The sequence below is a fragment of the Mercenaria mercenaria genome, chromosome 10, assembly GCF_021730395.1.
Source record: "Mercenaria mercenaria strain notata chromosome 10, MADL_Memer_1, whole genome shotgun sequence".
NCBI lineage: Eukaryota > Metazoa > Mollusca > Bivalvia > Venerida > Veneridae > Mercenaria > Mercenaria mercenaria.
The window spans coordinates 81,554,936-81,581,875 of NC_069370.1; the positions used below are offsets into that span (position 1 = coordinate 81,554,936).

The following is a 26,940-nucleotide window of genomic DNA, read 5'->3' on the forward strand; positions in this document are numbered from 1 at the left end:
CACTGTAAACAAAAGTTCTACTGTTCTGGTTCAATGTGACATTGACCTTTGACCTATTGACCTCAAAATCAACAGGGGTCATCTCCTGGTCATGATCAACCTCCCTATCAAGTTTAGTGATCCTAGGCCCAAGCGTTCTCAAGGTATCGTCTGGAAAGGGTTTAACTGTTCCGAGTCAATGTGACCTTGACCTTTAGCCTACAGATCTCAAAATCTATAGGGGTCATCTACAGGTCCATAGACCAACCTCCCTATACATAGTTTTCATGATCCTACGGCACAATGGCATTCTGTCATGGTGGAAACAGTTTAAAATGTTTCGGGTCACTGTAACCTTGACCTTTGACTTACGGACCTTAAAATCAATAGGGTTCATCTGCTGGTCATGGTGAACCTCACTATCATCTTTCATGAACCTTGGCCCAAGCATTCTCAAGTTATCGTCCAGAAACTGTTTTAACTGTTCCTGGCCCATCTGACCTTGAACTTTGACCAAATAACCTCAAAATCAACAGGGGTCATCTGCTGGTCATGATCAATCTCCCTATCAATTTTCCTGATCCTAGACCCATGCGTTCTTGAGTTATCGCCCGGAAACCGTTTTACTGTTCCTGGTCACTGTGACCTTGAACTTTTGATTTACTGACCTTAAAATCAATAGGGGTCATCTGCTGGTCATGATGAACCTCACTATCATCTTTCATGACCCTTGGCCCAAGCATTCTCAAGTTATTGTCCAGAAACCGTTTTAACTGTTCCTGGCCAATCTGACCTTGAACTTTGACCAAATGACCTCAAAATCAATAGAGGTCATCTGCTGGTCATGATCAATCTCCCTATCAATTTTCCTGATCCTAGGCCCATGCGTTCTTAAGTTATCGCCCAGAAACCGTTTTACTGTTCCTGGTCACTGTGACCTTGAACTTTGATTTACTGACCTCAAAATCAATAGGAGTCATCTGCTGGTCATGACCAACCTCCCTATCAACTTTCACAATCCTAGGCCCAAGCAATCTTGAGTTATCAACTGGGAACCGTTTAACTGTTCCAGGTCATTGTGACCTTGAACTTTCACATACTGACCTCAAAATCAATAGGGGTCATCTGCTGGTCATGACCAACCATCCTATCAACTTTCATGACCCTAGCCCAAGCGTTCTTGAGTTATCATCCGGAAACCGTTCAACTGTTTAGGGTCACTGTGACCTTGACCTTTGACATACAGATCTCAAAATCAATAGGGGTCATCTGCAGGTGATGACCAACCTTCCTATCAACTTTCATGATCCTTGGCCCAAGCGTTCTTGAGTTATCATCCGGAAACGGATTGGTCTACATACAGACCAACCAACCGACAGACCGACCGGCATCTGCAAAAGAATATACCCCTCCTTCTTCAAAGGGGGGCAAAACAAAACTTTAACCAAGGTGTGATGCCGACGTCCATGCCAGGGTGAGTACAATAGCTCGGTCTATTCTTTGAATAGTCAAGCTAAAAATGCCAGACACAATAAATGGAGGTTTTACCAGCCAAACACAGACAGAAGCAACCATTTCATGTCGACAGACACATTCATTCCTTCAGTCTAAATCATTAATTTAATGTCTGCTTATATCTCTCTTCTCTGTCCACAGGGAGAAAACTAAATATTTTTATAACATTAAAACAGATCCAGGTTTTACAAGTCCTAGAATCTACCAGATCAATTCAGTTATTTATTGTAGACATTGACCAATACATTTTACAAATGGCTTTTCAAAAGTACTGCATGATGACATGGAAAAAGGGCATATTAACAAAACATGATATTTAGTGTAAATGGTATCCCTGCACAAGTTATACGTCAACTAAAAGGAAGCAGCTGATGCATACACTGTTTCCTATTTCTGTAATTTAATATTCACAATATACCTGAACCTGGATTCATTCACAGTAAACTGTTTCATACAGATCAACTGAACTGCATATCTAATCAAAAACATGTTGATTCAAATGAAAACTTAATTGAAAAGGCTTATGATTGGGGTCAAAACTGTGGCCTCTAGAATGTAAACAAGGCAACTGTTGACAGACGACGCACAATGGACGCAGCCGGATGCCAGACAATGACTAGTGACAAAAGCTTCAAATCTGTCTCAAAACTTATTGGCAAAAATTAATATTTCATATTTATTTCATAGCTATTTTAAAAGAGCCAACCTACACAAGAAAACAAGCCGGCCATGAAGGCCCTGTATTGCTCACCTGACCTAGGAATCATCAAGATTAACATTCTGACCAAATTTCATTAAGATATGGTCATAAATGTGGCTTCTAGTGTTAACTAGCTTTTTCTTTGATTTGACCTGGTGACCTAGTTTTTTATCCTACATGACCCAGATTCAAACTGGACCTTGACATCATCAAGATTAAAATTCTGACCAAGTTTCATGAAGATACAGTCATAAATGTGGCCTCTAGAGTGTTAACAAGCTTTTCCTTTGATTTGACCTAGTAACCTAGTTTTTAACCCCATCTGACCCAGATTTGAAACTGACCTATATATCATCAGGATTAACATTCTGACCAAGTTTCATTAAGATATGGTCATAAATGTGGCCTCTATAGTGTTAAGTAGCTTTTCCTTTGATTTGACCTGGTGACCTAGTTTTTGACCCTACATGACCCAGATTCAAATTGGACCTTGAGATCATCAAGATTAACATTCTGACTAAATTTCATGAAGATACAGTCATAAATGTGGCCTCTACAGTGTTAACAAGCTTTTCCTTTGATTTGACCTGGTGACCTAGTTTTTGACCCCAGATGACCCAGTATCAAACTCATCCAAGATTTTATTGATGGTAACATTCTGACCAAGTTTCATTAAGATTGGGCCAAAATTGTGACCTCTAGAGTATTAACAAGCTTTTCCTTTGATTTGACCTGGTGTCCTAGTTTTTGACCCAATATTGAACTCGTCCAAGATTTTATTGAGGGTAACATTCTGACCAAGTTTCATGAAGATTGGGCCAAAATTGTGACCTCTAGAGTGTTAACAAGCTTTTCCTTTGATTTGACCCGTCGACCCAGTTTTTGACCCCAGATGACCCAATATCGAACTCGTCCAAGATTTTATTGAGGGTAACATTCTGACCAAGTTTCATTAAGACTGGGCCAAAACTGTGACCTCTAGAGTGTTAACAGTCAAACTGTTGACGACGACGGACGGACAACGACGGACGACGGACACAGGGTGATCACAAAAGCTCACCTTGAGCACTTTGTGCTCAGGTGAGCTAAAAACCTACACAATGTCAAATCTACACAACTTCACAAGAACAAACCTACACAATGACAAATCTCACAAGAACAAACATACACAATGACAAATCCACACAAGAACAAACCTACATGATGACAAATCTACACAATGCCAACCCTTCACAATGACAAACATTTTTTTAATTATGAATCAATTCAAGTGTAAGACTCAGCATGACATATAGGAAGGAGTAAAATTTCTGTATCTTTCCAATCAAATAGGCCAGGTTTTCCTTAATAATACATCCAAGTACCTCATAAAGATAAAAATCTTGTTTTCTAGCTGTGTCTGTGAAAGGGGAATGGGATACCTAGACAACATCTTCCAGTACAGAACTGCCCAATAAGCAGGTTATTTTATGATCCAATGTTTTAGATGTCATCAATAAAATAATTTTTCTTCACCATGAAAATGGGATGTAGGGCAGATCGTAATTCTATATGTATTGATCAAGTCTAAACCATGAATGCCTGTCATATAACTATACGCATTTATGATTGTTTTATGATATGGTTCCAGCAATAGAACATTCAGCGCAATTTCTTTTCTTTGTTCCTACCCATTTATGGATCAATGGATATACTTCCATCCTAGAAATTTATTCAGCTGTATCTAGGAGCCAGTATCTCACTTGACAGGTTAATATTCTCAGCTCAGTCTTGAAATTGACCAATGAGCGGTTTGCATGTTGAAAAAGGTCTCCAAAGTCAGTTTTTTACCCTTGATGAATTGCGCATACAATATCTTACACTTCTACTGGTATCTTAAGAAAAGCCAAATAAAGCAGAAAGACATCTAAACATAATAATGATCATTTGACAGTTTTTCGAGGGCCTTTAAATCTACTGGCTCAGTTTGGGTGAATTTTTTCAACATGTTCTTTTCCACCAAGTTTGGCTTAGAATGTATATATGTGACAAAATGGGTGTAAATAAAAATCAGATATTGGTAACAAGAGGGTCATGATGACCCTGGATCACTCACCAGAGTAATTTGAGTACATATTTCAAATGTCAAACTGATGATTTTTAGAAATTTTTTGGAAGATTTTCCGATGTACAATCAAGTAACCCCTGGGGCGGGGCCAATTTTTCCCCAGGGGTCATGATTTGAACAAAGTTTGTAGAAGTCTACTATGCAATGTTACATATCAAATATCTAAGATCTAGGCCTTCTAGTTTATTTTTAGCAAATTTATGAAAATTTCCCTATGTACAATCAAGTAACCCCTGGGGTTGGGTCAATTTGACCCTGGAGGTCAAGATTTGAAAAAACTTTTGTAGAGGTCCACTAGGCAATGCTACATGTCAAATATCTAAGCTCTAGGCCTTCTGGTTTATTTTTAGAAAATTTTGAAGATTTTTCTATCTACAACCAAGTAACCCCATGGGGTGGGGCCAATTTGACCCCGGGGGTCATGATCTGAACAAATTTTGTAGAAGTCCATTAGGCAATGCCACATGTCAAATATCTAAGACCTAAGCCTTTTGGTTTATTTTTAGCAAATTTTTGACGATTTTCCTAAGTAAAATCAAGTGACCCCCTGGGGTGAAGTCAATTTTGACCCCGGGGGTCATGATTTGAACAAATTTTGTAGAGGTCCACTAGGCAGTGCTACATGTGAAATATCTAAGCTCTAGGCCTTCTGGTTTATTTTTAGAAATTTTTTGAAGATTTTCCTATGTAAATTCAAGTGACATCTGGGGCGGGGTCAATTTTAACCCCGGGGGTCATGATTTGAACAAATTTTGTAGAGGTCCACTAGGCAATGCTACATGTGAAATATCTAAGCTCTAGGCCTTCTGGTTTATTTTTAGAAAATTTTGAAGATTTTTCTATGTACAATCAAGTAACCCCATGGGACGGGGTCAATTTGACCCCGGGGGTCATGATGTGAACAAATTTTGTAGAAGTCTACTAGGCAATGCTACATGTCAAATATCTAAGACCTAGGCTTTCTGGTTTATTTTAGGAAAATTTTTGAAGATTTGCCTATGTAAAATCAAGTGACCCCTGGGGCGGGGTCAATTTTGTCCCCGGGGGTCATGACTTGAACAAATTTTATAGAGGTCCACTAGGCAATGCTACATGTCAAATATCTAAGCTCTAGGCCTTCTGGTTTATTTTAAGAAAATTTTTGAGGATTTTCCTATGTAAAATCAAGTGACCCCTGGGGCGGGGTCAATTCCGACCCCAGGGTCATGATTTGAACAACTTTAGTAGAGGTCCACTAGGCAATGCTACACGTCAAATATCTTACCTCTAGGGCTTCTGGTTTTTGAGAAGAAGATTTTTTAAGATTTTCCTATGTTAAATCAAGTGACCCCTGGGGCGGGCTCAATTTTGACCCCGGGGTCATGATTTGAACAAATTTGGTAGAGGTCCACTAGGCAATGCTTCAAACCAAATATCTAAGCTCTAGGGCTTCCGATTTTTGAGAAGAAGATTTTTAAAGTTTTCCTTTCTGTTGCCATGGCAACCAGAGTTCTGCATGGAATTCAATTCTTTGAACAATTTTTGTAGAGCTTCACCCAAGGAACATTCCTGTGAAGTTTGAATGAAATTGGCCTAGCGGTTTATGAGGAAATGTCATTTAAAGTAAATGTTTACGAACGGACGACGGACACCGGACGCCGGACAGTGACTGATCCTAATAACTCACCCTGAGCCTTTGGCTCTGGTGAGCTAAAAATGCAAGAAGAATGTAAATTTCCTGCATTGTTTCAAATGTGTTGCAACGGTTAACTAGCTTCAGCACAGTATCTTTGGTTATTGATTGGAATCAGGGATCATCCTAGGTCAAAATTTTAGGGAGAAGTGACACTCTCCACAGAATTTAGGGAGAAGTTGAGGAATTTAAGGAGAAGAATCGGCATAGCATTCAGTTTCCTGCCTATATATATCCACTTTCTATGGATCTAGCTGTAACTTATAAACAGTAATTATTTAAGGAAATTGATTCTGGCATTATCAATTTCATGAATTTCTAAATAAAGTATAAACTTAGCTATGAGAAAGTCGCCTTTAAATTTTTATCCGAAATTTACATGTCCGAAACTCCTAAATTTAACAGGTGCACGATCAAAATGCCGTGAAAATTTTCATTCATGTTTGGATTCTCGTGCTTTTATAATGCCTGATTTTTGCATCAACTTGTTCAGATTTATACATTTAATTTATTTATTTATTGATTTTTTTCGAAAATAATACCAAACTTGTAGATAATGGCGATCTTTTTACAATATTTTGTACGGCAGTTCTGACGTCCGCAAAATCATTTTTTATCCACAGTACCCGAGCAATTCATTTACAGAAATTGACCGTAATTAATCATGGTAATTGAAATAATTTTTGAAGTAATCTTTAATAAAATGAAAGAAGAATATACAATTGTTGCATAAGATCATGCTCTCGTTAAGTTTATCGGCTTTTTACATGCCCATTGAAAATTTTCAAAATGGCGGCGGCTTACAATATTATTACTGACACTGTGGGATATTAACACTACGACTGACTGAAGTTTGACAGGCGAGTAGGCGGGGTTGACTATGGATTTATCGATAATTTAATCTAGAATATGCATCAAGTTTTACAACTTTAAGTAAACAGATAATAACTCGCTGAAAAACTCGGCGATTCGGATTTCGTCCGGCGGCAATAATTAGGCGAAGTGGCCGATATCGCTCAAATAGCCTTGTAGGATGATCCCTGGGAATATCTTACAAAAATATTTTGTCAACAAGTTTGTACCACTAGTCACTTTTAGTGTACTCATGTTTTATGGATTTTTTAGAGAAATTATTTTTCTCCAAAAGTGTGTGGGTTAGTCCCTTTAAAGTATTTTTATTTACACATAAATTTCTATTAAAACTGATATCTTCAAATTTTATATCTAAATAATGACAGAGGGAAGTGACTCCTTTTTTATTCTGTGCACTTACTATCCTACTTTAACTAAGAATTTTTTTTTCACAGAAATATAAAACTGTCATTTGCCAATATATCAGTGCAGAGAAGTCATCAATATATGATTATGAACATAATGGTAAATCAATGACAGAAACTAAATTACTAAAGCAGACTACTCACTATAAAATTGATAGCCTTCAAAAAAACAGATCCAAATTGGATCTATGTTTATCATCTCTATCATTTCTAGAGTCTACCTACCTACCAGGAAAAAAAAACTACATTACTTACTGATAGTTTTTACACCAAAGAAAATTACAGAGTTTTAGTGATATATGTATTTTCAGCAATTATTGTATCATGTAAGTATTATTCCACAGAATGAGCTTAAAACTAATGTAATATAATTCTTGAATGAACAGAGTATGTTTACCTCTCATGAACAGATTCAATCAAACATTGTCTGCTTTTGCATTCTTTACTTCCAAAAAGGATCTTAATAATAGATTTTCTCATACATACCAGTAACCACTGGCATTTTTCTTTTCTTCATCAGAATGCCAAAACCTTACCAGCCGAGGACACTGAACCTAACCCTAACCCTAACCCTAACCTAACCCTAACCCTAACCCTAACCCATTTGTTTGTTCCTTTGACTGTGGTTAATGCTGTTTTTTCATTTTAGTTATGTAATGGCATAGATTTGTTGTCAAATACTGCTGCTGCTGATAAAGATGCTGCTGCTGATGAGGATAATGATGCTGATGATGATGATACTGTTGCTGCTGATAATAATGCTGCTGCTGCTGATAAAGATGCTGCTGCTGCTGATGATGATAATGATGCTGCTGATGATGATACTATTGCTGCTGATAATAATGCTGCTGCTGCTGCTGCTGCTGCTGCTGCTGCTGATAATGATGATAATACTGCTGATGATGATATTGCTGCTGCTGATGATGATGATGATAATGATACTGCTGCTGCTGCTGATGATGATGATGATACTGCTGCTGCTGCTTATGATTATACTGCTGCTGCTAGCTGCTGCTGCTGATAATGATGACAATGATGATGATGAGAAGGAGGAGGAGAATGTAAAAAATATTTCTATCTGCACACTACACCATGAAAAATAAAACCTAACTGATGTCAATAAAACATATATGTTACACTGAAGAGACAATTGAAGCAAACATTATATTTAACACAGATGTTCCATGAGGCAACAAGGTCACAGAGACAATAAACAGATATAAATGGAACAGATCACATTAAATGCCTCCTAAACCATATATTAAAGATAAGAAAAAAACAAAATCTATAATATAGATTTCCTTTTTTTACAGTACAGATACTAAACACTTTTTTGACACAAACATTCATTTTAATCCTGGCACCAGCAAAGCAACTGGAAGAAGACAGCATCTATTCAAATACAAAAAGACTTTTATCTTCAACAAAAAAATCATGGAACAGTACACGTGTCTTAACATATCGCAAATAATCTATAAATATTTGTAACAGTAAAGTTAAAAATTATAAATTTTGGAAAAAACGTGTGATATTTTAATAAACAGACTGTAAGATTGGTCTAAACATCCGTCCTTATTAGATAAGAGTGGAGAAAAAATTAAGAAAGAAACAAGCAAATCTGAAAATGTGTGAAAGAACATGGTGCAGATTTTGGTTTACGGTGCAGATTTAGGTCTAGCCTATCAGATATATCAGGTTTTGCAGACAGAAGTTTATTAGGAGATGAAGGCTGATGAACACCTGTCTGGCTTTATGAAACATTTCACAATAATGTTTTATGGTGTAAAATAGTTCCGGAATACTACTGTATCAGGTGTGCTTTAATGATTTTACCTTGAATTTCATTCTATAAACAAATGCATCTGGGCAATATAAAATAGTTTACAGAACTTTCTGAAAAAAAAAGCTTTAAGATCAACTTTGAACATCTTTATTACAAAAGGGTCTCACAGTTTTACTTAAACAGCTCCTGCTCAAACCAAATCAACTTAAAATGTCACAAAATATTTGCTAGCTAACTATAATACTATAATATCACTGCTGAAACACAAAATTAATTAATAGTCTCAATCTATGGAAAAATATGAAATATTGCAGTTGCAAACATTTCTAGGTATACCAGAACAAGTCAAACATGGGCACCTGATGTTTACATTAGACAGACACTCAGAAACTTTCCATTCCACCAGACATACAATCCAAAAATTGTATACAGACTTTTAATAAGTCACAGAGGAGCCGTCACATGACTGTAATAGAAGCTAAGCAGTATTGCTTCATTCTAAAAATTCAAAAGATAATTATCAAGATAAATTATTTGTTTCACATGTACTTCCATATCTCAGATATTTTTTTGTGTTCTTGTAAAATTTTGCATGAAAAAAAATTGTTGCAAATACTTGTTGCAAATACATTTTTTTTTTCACAATCAGCAATTAGATGTTTCAAATACAAAATATCCAGCTTGTGTTTTTTGAAAGGAAATGCTTTGTCTCAAATTAAACTTTACCCCTAGTCAACAATTTAAAGCACACAAAAAAAAGTCATATAAATTTCTGATCAAAGAGATTATACTTTAATTCAGGTTTCATTTTATGATATGTTGATTGCATAATATGCTACATCTGTATAGTTTCATGTTACACAAAATGCTATATGGAATATTTTCATGTAACACAATATGCTATATCTACCAGTTTTGTGTTACACATTAGACAAAATATTGCATGTGAAAGGTGTCCTTTTAATGTACAGTTGATAATTATTGCAAACCAGGCAAGGCGCTGGAAGTTTTTTTTTTATGCCAGTAAGTCTGCCTATCTTGTCTACAATTCAGCCCACACATTTCTCCAAGAGACAGCTATAAAATAAATGTCAATCTATATAATGCAATAAGCCAATCCCTAGCCAATACTCTTCAGAACTGGTCAGACAAACTTATAGAAGCAAAAAATGTGTCAAAATTTTTCTTTTCCCTATTTATAACATGATTATTGTTCTTCATAAGTTTATTGAACAACAGGAGCTTTTAAATATAGAAAGCAAACTATTTGTTTGGATGCATATACAGCAAAATCAACACACCTGTCTCCAAATGCAGAGTCTCTTTTTTCCCATCTGACAAAAAAAAAAACACTTTGTAAATTAATCTCTCCAGAGCAACAAACTCTGGGAAAAGTGACGTCTGCTATTTCAATATTGCAATGTATCAATTATCTTTTTTAATGAGATGCAATACATGTGAATTGCAGATTGTGCAAATGAATCTTGTGTCAAGGTGCCCTCAGATTCTTCACAAATATACCAAATAAGACTTTTCAAAGTATCCATCAGGCAAATACATAATATAATTAACATCTTATTCTTGGCTACATAAGTTCAGCAGACATGTCAGAAAAACATTCAGAGCCCACAGGATGGACTGCTGGTAAATACATTTATCAAATGATAGGAAATGTCAGTGCTAGAATAAAACCCTGTGACCTTAGATAAAAGACTTGTCATGCCATAACAAGGACTTGTGACACTATGATAAAGACTTGCGACACTATGATAGAGACTTGTGACACTATGATAAAGACTTGTGACACTACGACAGAGACTTGTGACACTATGATAAAGATTTCTGACATTATGACAGATACTTGTGACACTATGATAAAGACTTGCTACACTATGATAAAGACTTGCTACACTATGATAAAGACTTGTGACACTATGATAAAGACTTGCTACACTATGATAAAGACTTGCGACACTATGATAAAGACTTGCTACACTATGATAAAGACTTGCGACACTATGATAAAGACTTGCGACACTATGATAAAGACTTGCTACACTATGATAAAGACTTGCGACACTATGATAAAGACTTGTGACACTATGATAAAGACTTGCTACACTATGATAAAGACTTGTGACACTATGATAAAGACTTGCTACACTATGATAAAGACTTGCTACACTATGATAAAGACTTGTGACACTATGATAAAGACTTGCGACACTATGATAAAGACTTGCTTCACTATGATAAAGACTTGTGACACTATGATAAAGACTTGCGACACTATGATAAAGACTTGCTACACTATGATAAAGACTTGCGACACTATGATAGAGACTTGCTACACTATGATAAAGACTTGCGACACTATGATAAAGACTTGTGACACTATGATAGAGACTTGTGACACTATGATAAAGACTTGCTACACTATGATTAAGACTTTGGACATTATGATAAAGACTTGCGACACTATGATAAAGACTTGCGACACTATGATAAAGACTTGCGACACTATGATAGAGACTTGTGACACTATGATAAAGACTTGTGACACTATGATAAAGACTTGCGACACTATGATAAAGACTTGTGACACTATGATAAAGACTTGCTACACTATGATAAAGACTTGCTACACTATGATAAAGACTTGCGACACTATGATAAAGACTTGTGACACTATGATAGAGACTTGTGACACTATGATAAAGACTTGCTACACTATGATTAAGACTTTCGACACTATGATAAAGACTTGTGACACTATAATAAAGACGTGCTACACTATAATAAAGACTTGCGACACTATGATAGAGACTTGTGACACTATGATAGAGACTTGGGACACTATGATAAAGGCTTGTGACACTATGAAGGAGACTTGTGACACTATGATAGAGACTTCTGACACTATGATAAAGACTTGCGACACTATGATAAAGACTTGTGACACTATGATAAAGGCTTGTGACACTATGTGTTGCTATAAAAAAAAACCTGTCACACCAGAATATAGACCTATGAAACTAAATTAAAGGTTAACTTATGATGCTAAAATAAAAACTTTTGACACAAACAGTAAGACTTGTAACACTAGAATGAAGACTGATGATGCAAGAATAAAGACGGACATTTCCAGGACAATATTCTCATAAAATTTATGTAAAAGCTAATAACTTCAAGAAAATTTCTTTAGATCAACTTTCATATATTATTAAATGCCATGCTATTGTATCAGTTTCTTTTTTCATAACCCCACACTGTGTTTCAGTCTTTTACCTAGTGTAATATTCTTTAAAGTCACTGACATACTGTGTTTCATATTTTAGTCCATATTGGCTTAAGTGAAGCTCCCATGATAGAACCTTTCAGAAACATAATTATAGGTCTTGTCAATAGGTGCCAGACAGTTAATGCCCAATAATAATTCCCAATCTAGAAATATCTCCATAATAGACAAAGGTCAAGGAAGTCAATGTACAAGTTGTTTTTCTGTATTGCCATTGATTATATTCCTCCTCATGACAGTTAATTCTGTCTGACCTGCACTAATCACACATATAACTTAATTTCCCTGCCATTTCTGACAGGACTTTGAGGTAAGTGGGGAACGTTTTCTAGATTAGCCATGCATGTCCAAGAGACAGCCAGGTCAAGCTTTAAAATGACATCTGACCCCAAAGTATGACCTTGACCTTTCAGATAGCACCCTGGGGTTTGTGTGTGATTCTGCGTCTCATTGAGGCAAACACTTATGAAAATTGAAAGAAAAAATAGCTCCATGCATGTAAAAGTTATGGCTGCAGCCAGATCAGACCCAACCTTGACCCACAAGTATGACCCCGACTTTTGAAAAAAGGACCTGGGGTTTGCGCACAACATTCTGCCTCACTGCAGTAAACTTTTACATCAAAGATTGTTCTATTTATATCAAATTTCTTGTTCAGACTAATTTGAATGGACACAAGCAAACAGGCATACAAGTAAGAGGCTTTTGTGCACATACAAACATACACAAACACAAACATGGACATGGTTAACATTTTAGGTTCCCCCATTCCTTACACCCTGTTTTTAATAGAGTGGCCTAGGGGGATATAAAAATATCTGCATCAACTGATCTGAGGCGACTAATAGGGTCTTAACACTTGGTTTTGCAGTAACTCTGTGATTCCAGTAGGTATGCAAATTTTGATTCCATACCTCATGTTTTTATTTTGATGTAAATGAGATGTGGAACCAAAATTTGTAGTCCTGTTTGGCGTCATATAACCTATACTGTGTTGGTGCGCCATAAAACCCAAATAAAAAATAAAAATAAAGAACAACTGAGAAAATGGAAGTATTTATTATTATGCATCACAGACAATTCTGCCTCTAAATATAGATTCCAAAAGGGGTATTTTCGCATTTTCAATTAATATAGTTTTTACAAAAACATCTTATTTTTCAGAATGAATACAACCCAGTCTAAACACTGCAGAGTACAGAATCTCTCCCTGTCTGTTCCTGCATTATTAATGGTGCCACTATGTCTTATATCTCACAGTTCACCACATTCTCTCAGCTTTTTACGCATATTTCCTCCCTATTTTCTCCACAATACTACTACATCATGCTCATAATTTACATACATTTCACAAATCAATTCTATAAACTATAATTCCAGACTATCTGTATAGAAAATTTTATGGTTCAGAAATTTTAGGAGTAAAGAAACAGTAGTTTTCAATGTTTCACTTGCATTTATGCAACACAACAGCAATAGAAGTATAGTATGTGCCTCCTGGAACATGGTAATCAGATTTATACACTTTGACAAAGTATCAGTATCTCTTATCAAGGCATTAATTCAAGGGTGAGACAAGTCTTTAAACTGAAGCATCTGATTGGCTGAATTTACTCTCATGCTTGAAATTGACCAATGGCAAAGCTGAAATCTGAGACTGGGACACAAAATCTGAGACTGGTACACAAGCATTTATTTTTGCAGTTCTATAAACAATAGCTGTTTGTTTGATTCCGAGTTCATACCAAGGTTATGAAGACTGCATTTTCAGATTGGTCTCCAATATCAAGTAAATGTATAATACAACAGGAGCCAGACCTCTTGTAAATCAGGCCTTCACAATTATTGTTATATACCTACCTCCTTGTATGTGAATCCCAGCTGTCATTTAAGTATAAAAGACGAAATATGTCTTGAAAAACTAATGTTAAACATTTTAAATACAATTTCTCAGTTCCTTATTCTTATAATTGTATTAAACGAAACATCCAAAGGTATTACCGTATTTTCCCGTATTAACGCCCCCGGGGGCGTTACATTTTCCAAAGAGGGGGCGTTTATTTGAGGTAAAAAAATAAAAAATGAAAATTTTTACAAAACTTAAAAACATCGTTCAAACTAGCCGTAAAGTGTTTCTGTGTTGTTTAATCCCCCCAAAACGTAATTATTTGGCATCCAATTTAATGCAGTGTGTCTTTTATGCATTTAAATACGGTACCTCGTGTATTCCATGTCTGGCTTTTTGACACGCTCGCGACACTACACATTACGTCATGACCCAAACAGCTGTGTACTCCGATAACATTTTCCTTAGTACATGCGGGTAGCTAATTGCGCAATACACAATGTCAATGGTTTGACACGCTGCTGTGCCTGCTTTTAAATTAAAAGTTCTTAAAACTGCCGAAGAAAAGGGTATATCGTAAACACATTGCTGCAAGTTTGTTTAAAGTCGGCAGGAAGCGTGTGCGCGAGTGGTGTAAAAACAAATCCAAAATGTATTTACCGTTTAATTTTCTGTTACGTACCGTACTTACTACAAATGTTTTGGACTTACGGTACATGGACTGTTTAAAAGTGTGTTTAATTTTTAATACATTGGACTTAAGTACTGTAAATTACTTATTATGTGGACTTATAAAAATGAGGTAGGTGATTTTTTTCCCGTTCTTGTTGATTTTTTTCCCTCCAAAATTGGTGGGGGGCGTTAATTAGAGGGGGGGCCTTAATTCGGGAAAATACGGTACCTCCTTTTACTGGTATTAATTTTTTGAATGTCTAAATAAGGTTTATACCTTATTTTTCTGTAAGTAGTGAGTTTTTTTAATAGAAAATATGTTCAATTATGCGTCATACCCCATTTTTAGCAGGCTTACGTAGATTCTATTGTTTACATTATTGTATGATTAAGGTCACTTCCATGATTCCATAAAACGTAACTGATGTTATATATTTTTTAAACAAGAATAATTGCAAAATATTATTATTATTATTATTATAATACCAGATTTATATAGCGCCCTTTTCATGATAAACACGTTCAAAGGCGCTTTACAAATACTGCAGCCACACAGGGCGCGAAATCATTCTCTACTAGTACAGACACAGAGCAATCTGACCAGAGGGACAGAGTGAGATAAAGCCCCAAGAACAGACATAGAGAACTATTCAGATACAGACGTGTCCGGCTAACTTAACCTAGCTCTTTTCAATAGACAGTCTGGTTCTTTAATGTGCCCGGTGTATAGCACCGATACACGCGAAGCCGACTTTCTTGGGAAGAACCAGTACAGGCCTCTAGTTAGGTGGGAGACACTCAAGAGCATCTCAGAAATTTCCAGTGCCTTGACCGGGATTCAAACCCCGGACCTCTGGATTGACAGTCAAGCGTGTTACCACTAGACCACCGGCCCACCTCGTGATGTGATCTAAGACTTGTGCATGTGAATTGAAAAAGGCCCTGGGCTGAAACGTTGTAGCAAAGAGTGATAATAAAAGCTGTTAAACACAATCCCTAAGGATATTTACTAAATATAAAAACAGTAGAAGCCAATAAGGCTGATATTACTTAGTTTAATGAGATTTTCATTTTGTGATTTTTCTTACCTTGAAAACTGACCGTTATTCTGGATTTATTGACAGGGTCTAACGAGTAATATGAGAAACAGTAGTCATTATCATTGTCACATTTTGCTCTAACACCATCCTGCTGCACAATTCCAAGTCCCTGGTCCTCTGTCATTTTCCCCCTCACTCCTTTCGGCTGATTAATCTTATATGCGCAATAGGTAGAACGACTCTTACTTTTGTCTGAAAGAAAAGACATAGGTGTTCTGGACAATTTGTTGCCAGGTTTGGTTTCAGTTTTAAATCATTATTTTCAATCAATGAAAGAATCACAAATCTGGAGGTCTAACGTTTTAGCTGGCCAGCTTGATGTACGACATTTTTTTGTTTTACCTAATTTGTCTTACAAGAGGGCCCCACAGGCCTGATCAAAGCTTGCTGAAACAAAACTGGTCGAGTGTCATGCAAAGAAAATATTAGGTGAAGTTATTTTGAAATTCAGGCAGCATTTTCTGACTAGAAAATTTTCATAAAGTTTTGACAAACCAAAACAATTTGAATGAACTTGACAGAGTCATCAAAGCAACTTTCCAAGAAATTATTTACAAAAATCAGACAAGTAGTTTCTGAAAGCTACACATTGGGAAAAGTGACTACACCGGAGGCAGTGCTTTTCTCAAATTCAAATTAATTTGAATAAGGAAGGAGCACTTCAATGAAATTATATTGATATCGGGCCAGCAGTTCTTCGACCCCCCAACCCCACCCCATCCCCTTAAAAAAAAAAAAAAAGACTCAAAGTTTAAACTATACACATGTACCCCTCACCCCTACCCCCCTACAAACAAGAGCTGTCCATAAAACAGCATGCTCTACTTTTCTCAGTGCTTGACTCTGAATTAGAGCTTTGCCAGTAAAAACTTTATAAAACCTTAGCAAAAAATATCTAAGTTAAAAAGTGATATAACTCTGTCAAAATTAAAATCAGAGTTATGGGGATTGTTTCTCCTGGTGAAGACTTTGATAGTAAATAACTTTTTAAAATTTCAAGTCAAAATATCAAAAACTTAACTAAAAAATTCTAAGTTAAAAGGGGTATAACTCTATCAAAATTCAAATCAGAGTTATGGGGATTGTTTCTCCTGGTATAGACTTTGATAGTAAATAGCTATTTTAAGTTTCAAGTCCAAAGCTTTGATAGTAATGGAGATATTTGACATTTTTAAAAACTTTAACCAATGACAACGCCGACGCAGACACCGGGGCAAGTGCATTTTTAACAAAGTTGGATGATCTGAAGGAGTTTGATGAAAGTTTACACAAAGAACATCAGATGTGTGAAATAATGTTGAAATGAATTAAGTCAGCAGTTTCTGACAATTTCCACTACAGTCAGAAAAGGGAAACCTGCAATGCCTTTTTTAACGTTTTCCACTTTGCCATACAGAGAAAACTAGCACCATAACTGGTGGCCATCTTTTCTTAAGGATGTAAGAGCGTTTTATTTTTCTGGACATCTACCATCTTTTTAAAATAACTTGTTTTAATACATCTTTAATCAATTTCTAATTTTTAGCAAACCTTTATTTTCAATTTTATTTTCCGTAATGGGTGCAGTGTTTGTTTGTGGCCATACTGTATCCTGTCCCTTGCTGTCCGCGCTATTTTTGGCATCATTACACTTGTTTCCTGTGCAGCAACAGAACTGAAACTGCATGTCTCCTGTCCAGTTTGATACTGGGACTTCACACTTGTCAACTTGACACTCATTTGGAGCATCTTTCGTAAAATGTATCCAGCAGCCTGGCAATAGAAACAAAGCATTTCCATCAAGTGACATCATGGCAAAGTTCTAGCATAATACATAATGTGGAATATTCACATACCTAAGGAACTCAAAATAAAAATACAAAGCAGATAATACTTAACACTCACTGTTGTACCTGTGCAACCAGTGTTCATAAGGGAAAGTTCTTTGATGCAAAATTGTTGCCCCTTTTGTAGTTGCTTATGTCTGTGTTTTCATTACTTTATATTCATTTTTTAGTGACATGGTTTTTGAACAGTCAATAGTTTCTGTCCTTGTTTATAATGAATGAGGGATACCTTTCCAATAAAGATTACAAACCTTGTGATCAGGGTGGCCTACCCACCTTGTCCTGATTCAAGTAACATTTTGCCTATATTTCCATTTTACTTGACGGATTTTCATAAAATAGTGTCGAAAACAGCAAAATGAGTGCTTTTCTCTGCACAAGAACGACTGCAATCAGTTCTCAGTACATTTCTCCAATTCTTTGCCCAACTGCAAAGTGTGTATGTTATCTACACAGTAAGTCCAAAAAAACAGTTGGGCGAAGTGTTTGCGAAAATTAGTACTTAGAACTGATGAGAGACACTTCTATTGAGTTCACTAAATAAAAATTAACAAATTTTGGCTCTTTCAGGGGTCAATCAGGGGCCGTAACTCTGGAACCTATTATTGGATCTGATGGATTCATCATGGAATCCAAGATCTATTGCTGTTAAAGGTATTCTACGCAAGTTTATATCAAATCAAACCAAAAATGAAGTCTCTATATGGCAGTAAGTCAAAAAAGCAAATTTTGGCCCTTTAAAAGGGGCGATAAAGTTCTCTAGAACCCATGAAGGGATCTGGTCAGTTTTTGAAAGGAAATGCGATATTATGCCAATACAAGTTGTGTGCAAGTTTGATTAAAATCGATTGCAAAATGTGGTCATTATCGTGTTCACAAGCCAACATAGCAAATTTCGACCTTTAAAGGGGCCATAACTCTGGAACCCATAATGGGATCTGTCCTGTTTTCGAAAGGAACCTAGATATTATGCTAATACAAGTTGTGTGCAAGTTTGATTTATTGCAAAATGTGGTCTCTATCATGCTGGCAAGAAATTGTGGCAGAGGGACGAAGGGCGATCACAAAAGCTGACCTTGTCACTGTGTGACAGGTGAGCTAAAATAAGATGCCCCCTCCCCCACCCACGCCTCCTCCTGAAAATTGATGATCATTTTGCATATGAGTCAACAAGACTGTTATTCTCACAATGATCTATAGGAACACGCAAACAAAATAATAAACATGTTTAATTTATGATCTGTTCAAATGACAGGTTTTCTTAAATGCAGGTCTGGATCCAGGATCATCCCTAGGGGGCCCATGACCCCTCCAGTTGGCTGAGAAGTGATCCATACTCATCAAAGTTGAACCAAACTATTTTGGCAAATGAATAACATTTTCTCAACATTCACCAGAGGCCACTATTTGATACTACCTATATTTCAAAAATTTCCCTCTCCTGTACTTACCCCCTCTCCGTGCTATGTGCCTCACCTGTGACGCCTTAATTCATACTAAACTGGTGTCCACTCTTCCCCCCCCCCCACCCCCCCAACAATCAAATGTTTATGGATCGATGCCTGAAATGCTCGGTAGCTTTTATTATTGATATTATTATTATACCAGATTTTATATAGCACCCTTTTCATGATAAACACATTCAATGGCGCTTTACATATAGCAAACGCAGCCACACAGGGCGTGAAATTCATCCTCTACTAGTACAGACACAGAGCGACAGAGTGAAATACAGCGCCAAGAACAGATAGAGAGAAATCCATTTAGATACTTTGCGAATAGACAGTCTGGTTCTTTAACATGCCCGGTGTATAGCACCAATACACGCAAGGCCGTCTTTCCTGGGAAGAACCAGTACAGGCCTCTTAGTTAGGTAGGAGAAACTCAAGAGTATCTCAGAAATTTCCAGTGTCTGGACTGGGATTTGAACCACGGAACTCTGGATTGACAGTCAAGCGTGTTACCACTAGGGCTGGGATGATTTCAAAACTTTGAAATCGGTTAATAATTTGTATGAAATTGAATCGAACCAGTTAACTGGCCGCCATATTTGAAATGCTGTTTTCAGCAGCTGACTTCATTAGGAACTTACAGACTTTATCATTTGGAAGCAGTGTGATAATAAATAAGTCATATTTTGGTGTATTTTATTTTAGATATATCACGACAAGCAAATCCGAGACTACTGATTATGTTCAGCTGATGTGTTTTAGCGGAAATATACTGCGGGTCTATGTGCTGGTCAAAGAAATGTATATAGATAAAGTATTTGTGATGTTTATTGTTTGAGAGCGAATAGCGGTTTTGCAAAATTGAAACTGGTTTCACCTAGTAATCGAATCGGATCCGAATAACCGAGTAATCGTCCCAGCCCTAGTTACCACTAGACCACAGGCCTACCTCTAGCTTTTGTGTATGCATATTCCTTGCAAATCTGAATCAAATCATATGGAAAGTTGTTGAAATTTCAGCACATAGTGATTGCTTATGTAAGTAGTTAAGTTATCTATCCAATTCTGGAGCACCAGACTTTCAGATTCGCCATATTGCTAAAAATATATTAGGTATTGTCTAGACAGAGCACCAAATAAGGCGTTCTCTCTCCCTCCCAGAAATCATATAATTTTCGCTGACATTACAGACTTCAAATTAATTTTCCTCTTTTCCAAGTCAGACAGATTTTCTTGCCTTATTTGAACAACATTTCATTAAATATTCTAGGAACTCGTCAACAAAGGTCTTATGACAGACAGATTTACTAGCACTTCTAAGATTTCTGGTTTAAAGGACATAACTGAATGTCAAAGGTTGCAACATCTTTCAAGTTTTAAGTTTTTGAAAAGCAGTTAGTGGAGGTTTATAGCCAATGTAATCTTAAAGATAATCCATTGCCCTTCTTTGACTACAAAATTCTATCTTTAGATAATTTACTTCAAATGTAGGAACTCCTCATAATATGGTATTTAACTTTAACCCTTATCATGCTGGACACGACCACTGCAAATCATAATCAGCCTACACATCCGTGCAGTCTGATCATGATCTGCACTGTTTGCCATTCAGTCAGTATCTTTTTGGTATGCACCCCTTTAACAGTTAATGGTACTGTCCAAATTGAAAGCTGGATAAGTTCATTTCAGAAATCAAGCAGGGTATTTAAAGGGTTAATAAATATAAAGCTTAGTTGTGTATGTAAAGCTACAGAAGTAACATTCATAATGAGCCGCCTGCTTAGCTCAGTAGGGAGAGCATTGGTCTACGGATCGCGGGAGCGTAAGTTAGATCCCCGGGCGGGGCGTATGTTCTCCGTGATGATTTGATAAAAGACATTGTGTCTGAAATCATTCGTCCTCCACCTGTGATAACTCATGTGGGGAAGTTGGCAGTTATTTGGGGAGAACAGGTTTGTACTAGTACAGAATCCAGGAACACTGGTTAGGTTAACTGCCTGCCGTTTCATGACAGAAATACTGTTGAAAAACGGCGTTAAACCAAAAACAAACAAACAAACAAACATTCATAATGAGATTTCATACAATAATATTTTTCTGAACTGGACAGAGTGAAGAAATAGAGGAACTATACATGTCAACACCGGGTATAAGTTTGGCTCCGTTGTATATTTAAATCTACCAGTTTCGGTCATTACTATGACCTTCATCAGGATAATATTTTTGAAAAACAAAGTTAGGAAATCAATTTGTCTAGTTTATAGCTTATGTCTTGTCATTTAAACATAATCGACTTACAGTGATCTTTTTTTCTTCTAGAACACAGAGTCAATGATGACTACTAGTATATAACTGTTAAAGTAAGACACAGGTCTGTGGATTTATGTCTGAAAAATATTGCGGCACAGACAAAAATATTATGATATACTGCCATATGTTAGCAAGTACCTAATTGCAACTCTTATGAAGACTGACCCAAGAAATGTTTAACTGTATTAAAACTTTGGACACCGTAAATAAAAGGTCAATTTGCAAAAATGTCTAGAATCACTATTCCAGGGTAAAACAAGAGCTGTCTCCATAGGATGACACATGCCTCCGATGGCACTTTGAATGAATAGTTATAGCCGATGTTAGAGTTTAGGACCTTTGACCTACCGACCTGGGTCTTGCGCGCGACACATCGTCTTACTGTGGTACACATTCATGCCCAATAATTTTAAAATCCATGCATGAATGACAAAGATATGGACTGGACACGCCCATCAATGCACTATCATGAAAGATGACCTTTAACGTCTAAGTGTGACCTTGACCTTTGAGCTACGGACCTGGGTCTTGTGCGCGACATGTCGTCTTACTGTGGTACACATTCATGCCAAGTTATTTGAAAATCCATCCATGGATGACAAAGATATGGACCGGACACGAATGCACTATCATGAAAAATGACCTTTAACGTCTAAGTGTGACCTTGACCTTTGAGCTACGGACCTGGGTCTTGCGCACGACACGTTGTCTTACTGTGGTACACATTCATGCCAAGTTATTTGAAAATCCATCGATAAATGACAAAGATATGGACCGCACACGAATGCAGTATCATGAAAAATGACCTTTAACATCTAAGTGTGACCTTGACCTTTGAGCTACGGACCTGGGTCTTGCATGCGACACGTCGTCTTACTGTGGTACACATTCATGCCAAGTTATTTGAAAATCCATCGATGACAAAGATATGGACCGGACACGAAAATTGCGGACAGACAGACTGACAGACCGACAGACTGAGACGGTTCAAAAACTATATGCCTCCCTTCGGGGGCATAAAAAAGTCAGACAAGAAAACTGATCTCATGACCTAAAAAGAATAACCTCACTGAAATACTGTATCCTTGGAAGGTCTAAGACTCTAGACAATCTTTTTTATATGCCACAGCTAAAGAGAAAAGCTAGCCTACAAGCATGTTTATAACAAGAAAGTTTTCTTTTTCATATCAGTCAAAACTGCATATCTTTCTTCAATTTCTAAGAATACTTTCAACGAGGAGACACTTTTTAAGTTCATTGTCACGATTATAAGTATATTATTGTTCTCTTGTAAAACAATAACAGTCCAACATTTACTTCTATTAAAGACCTCTACTAAAATACAAAGTTCAAGTGTTTATATAATATATTGATCATGAACAAAGAGTCTACTCGAACAAGAACTCATAGAACACGAAATGCCCCCCTTGATGCATTCAGTATTTGCACAAGGAACAGAAATTATTTGCTAAATGTAAACAAGTTTTACTGTTCTGGTTCAATGTGACCTTGACCTTTGACCTACTGACCTCAAAATCTACAGGAAGTCATCTGCTGGTCATAATATACATCCCTATTAAGTTTCGTGATCCTAGGCCCAAGCGTTCTCAAGTTATCGTCCGAAAAAGGGTTTCACTGTTCCGGGTCAATGTGACCATGAGCTTTTGGCTTACTGACCTCAAAATCTGTAGGGGTCATCCATTGGTCATGACCAATCTCCCTATCAAGTTTTGTGATCCTAGGCCCAAGCATTCTCAAGTAATCGTCTGGAAATGGTTTAACTGTTCCGGATCATTGTAACCTTGACCTTTGACTTACTGACCTAAAAATCAATAGGGGTTATCTGCTGGTCATGACTAACCTCTCTATTAACTTTCATGATCCTTGACCCAAGTGTTCTTGAGTTATCATCCGGAAACCGTTTAACTGTTCCTGGCCAATGATGTGACCTTGAACTTTGACCTAATGACCTCAAAATTAAAAGGGGTCATCTGCTGGTCATGAACAACCCCCCTATCAATTTTCCTGATCCTTGGCCCAAGCGTTCTTGAGTTATTGTCCGGAAACCATTTAACTGTTCCTGGTCACTGTGACCTTGACCTTTAACCTACTGATCTCAAAATCAATAGGGGTCATCTGTTGGTGACAATCAACCTCCCTATTAACTTTCACGATCCTAGGCCCAAGCATTCTTGAGTTATCATCCAAAAACTGTTTAACTGTTCCAGGTCACTGTGACCTTGATCTTTAACCTAATGACTTTAAAATCAATAGGGGTCATCTGCTGGTCATGACCAAAGTCCCTATCAACTTTCATGATCCTAGGCCCAAGCGTTCTTGAGTTATCATCCAGAAACGGTTTAACTGTTCTGGGTCACTATGACCTTGACCTTTGACATATTGATCTCAAAATCAATAGGGGACATCTGCTGGTCATGACCAACCTCCCTATCAACTTTCGTGATCCTAGGCCCAAGCGTTCTTGAGATATCATCCGGAAACGGATTGGTCTACATACCGACCGATCGACCGACAGACCAACCAACATCTGCAAAACAATATACCCCTCCTTCAATAATGAAATGTTGGTCTGCTTAAAAGTCATAATCTTTAATGTATAGCCAATTTCAACGACACAAAGTACAGTAAGAGAAGACAGAGCAAATTTTGGATTCAGTGTTGTTATATTTTCTGGTCCTTTGGGACCATGGGATCCATTCAATAGTACTGAAATAGCGTTCCACTTAAGCCGGTGCTAGGGGGTGTGAGAACTGTTGCACATGCCATTACCTTTCATAAACAGACTCAATAAAACCGAGTCTACTATTATTTTGCTTGGTTGCATTCTGTGCTTCCAAAGGATCTTCATATAGATTTTACTGGTTAGTAATGTAATTTGTGTTGGTAAAATATGTTTTTACAGACTTTTAATATCACTGACTGATGAAGAAACAATCCACCCCTCCCCCCCTTCCCCCTTTCACCCGGCCACAGGGACCCTAATAGCTCATCTCAGTTCACCAGACTACACAGTTTTAAGCTGGCACAGAAACCATTTAGACAAACTTTCTGCCAGTTTAGCTGGTTTCCTGTTCACTCGTGGGCAACATTTCGAGCCTGTCAGCTGTCAAAAGGACAAACATTTATCATACTATTTGGCCGCGACAGAACAGATTGCGGCAAACATTTCTGCCAAGTTATTTAAGAACATCTCTATCCATGGGTAAATTACGACCCAGTCAAGAGAAACTAAATTGGCTTTTGATCTTTGACCCCTAAGTGTGACCTTGACCTTTCAACTACATACACCTGACAGACTGTTTCACTGAGGCAAACAATTGTGCCAAGTTATTTAAGAAACCCTCAATCCATGACTGAGTTACAGCCCGGACAAGGATGCACCTGGTGAAACTGTACAAGTTTGTCGTGAACTGATAACTACATGCCCACGGGCAACATGTCGAGACCCCCCCTTTGACCTCTAAGTATGACCTTGACCTTTAATCTACCAATCTGGTTGTTTCACATGACATATCATCTTATTAAGGCAAACATTTGTGCCAAAGTATTAAGAATCTCTCAATCCATGGCTGAGTTACAGTCTGGACAAACAAAACAGCACCTAGTTTTGACCTTTGACCTCAAAGTATGACCTTGACCTTTAAGCTATTGATCTGGTTCTTGCACCTGACACACAGTGTCATTTAGGCAAACATATGTGCCAAGTTATTTAAGAATCCATTGATCCATGGATAAGTTACAGCCCAGACAAACTTGGACGGACTAATGGACAGATTTATGTACGCACGCACATACACCGAACCGCCATTGTGACAGATATGTCGAGCTCGCTGCCAGCAGGCTCAACAAAAAAAGATAGAAAATGCTGCCTCTGCATGTATATAACAGGGTTTTCTATTTCTTTACCCAGTGGCCTAGTTTTTTACCATGTATTATTCAGTATTAAACTTGACCTAGAATTCATCAATACATAATATTCTGACCAATTTTCATGTAGATCAGGTGGAAAATGTAGCCTAGTTTAGTGCTAGGATTTGATCCAGGTTTGCATTTTACTCAAACTAGGAAAAGATAATATCAATCAGAATTTAATGATAATTTACTTTTGTTGATAGAAGCACTTCTAAATTCTATTAAAATTGTAATCGTTTGATTTTTTTTTTTCAGAGATTAGGTTCTACCCACTATATAGCCTGTTCAAATTGAAATCAGACATTGTCTATCAAAAGTCTTCTGGCTTACAGGACCAACTTATTGAACTACCTGATCTTAATTTTCTTATTCACTGTTTCCTTTATATTAAAGATAAATGATATTTCCTTTGAAACAACAATAAAAAGGAAATTGCAGTAAAGACTGTGTAGGAATATGTACTCTTATCTAGCCTCCTAAAAGTTTCTTGCATTTGTCGTACGGGGCAGCCAGCCCCCGTATGGTCATTGGGCGGTTAAGGGTCGTCTGGGGTTTTCTTCGCCCTAACACTGTATACGGCAATCACAGGGGGACACACCGGAAAATGGGGAATAGCTCTGGCAGAGCCCCTGTGATGCTGATCTGTTGGTTTGCCACGTCACGACAGAGTCCAGTGCAAATAAATACAATCCAATGTTTCTATGTTTTATTTAAGTAATAACAATTCTCAGCAATAACAGTCTGTGTATCACAATATTATAATCATAAATCCAATTACGTCTGTTGTAAAACTTTAAGGTTACGAATAAACTAATTTGAACAGTTCTTGCTTAAGGCTGACTAAGTTAAAGTCATTATTATGCCAACGTGGCTATGTTATGCCACTAGAACATTTTCATGTCTTAACTGTTCTGTTGCTAAAAATCAAGTCCCTTAACCTAAGAAAGATTTCATATTCTGAAAAATGATGTGAATAAATTGTCCAATCAGAAAAGTTGGGGCTGTCCCCTTTTTGATATATTAACCAATAAAATTTAACTTCAAGTAAAGCATGACAGATTAAGTAAAACATGACAGCTTTCTATAGCTTGTCTTAAACCCTTTTAGTATAAGCTGCCATCTCTAACAAAACAATAGAAGTGCTAAGATACTTTAGATTGTTCAGAAGCCAAACTGATTAACATTTGATTAAAGCCATATTTCTTAAAATATTCTACATTGTTGTCAAAATAGTTATATCTGCTTTCCAAACAAGATTAAGAAAATAAGGATTTCCTGTCTTAATCAGAATCTTGTAAAAATACCCACAATACCTTATTATTCAACAATACTGAAAATACAAAGTTTAACATCTAAAATATTAAATTAACAGTCTGGCCTTTACAATTACTTCAAAAAAACTTGGACCAGAAATTTCAGCTATCACATATTCTCCCCTGTTTGAATATGTTTGTCCTCAAACAACATAATA

At 36.9% G+C, this 26,940-nt stretch overlaps 1 protein-coding gene across 1 annotated transcript in view; it reads right to left on the reverse strand.

The window, feature by feature from the left end:
- Positions 1-26,940, reverse strand: part of LOC123561043 (bone morphogenetic protein receptor type-2-like) — a 97,798-nt gene that overhangs the window by 47,525 nt on the left and 23,333 nt on the right. Inside the window, exons 3-4 of the mRNA XM_045353195.2 lie at positions 17,480-17,701; positions 15,938-16,141 (exon numbers count right to left, since the gene is read on the reverse strand). Of these exons, the coding sequence (XP_045209130.2) occupies positions 15,938-16,141; positions 17,480-17,701 (426 nt within the window). The remainder of the gene's footprint in view (positions 1-15,937; positions 16,142-17,479; positions 17,702-26,940) is intronic.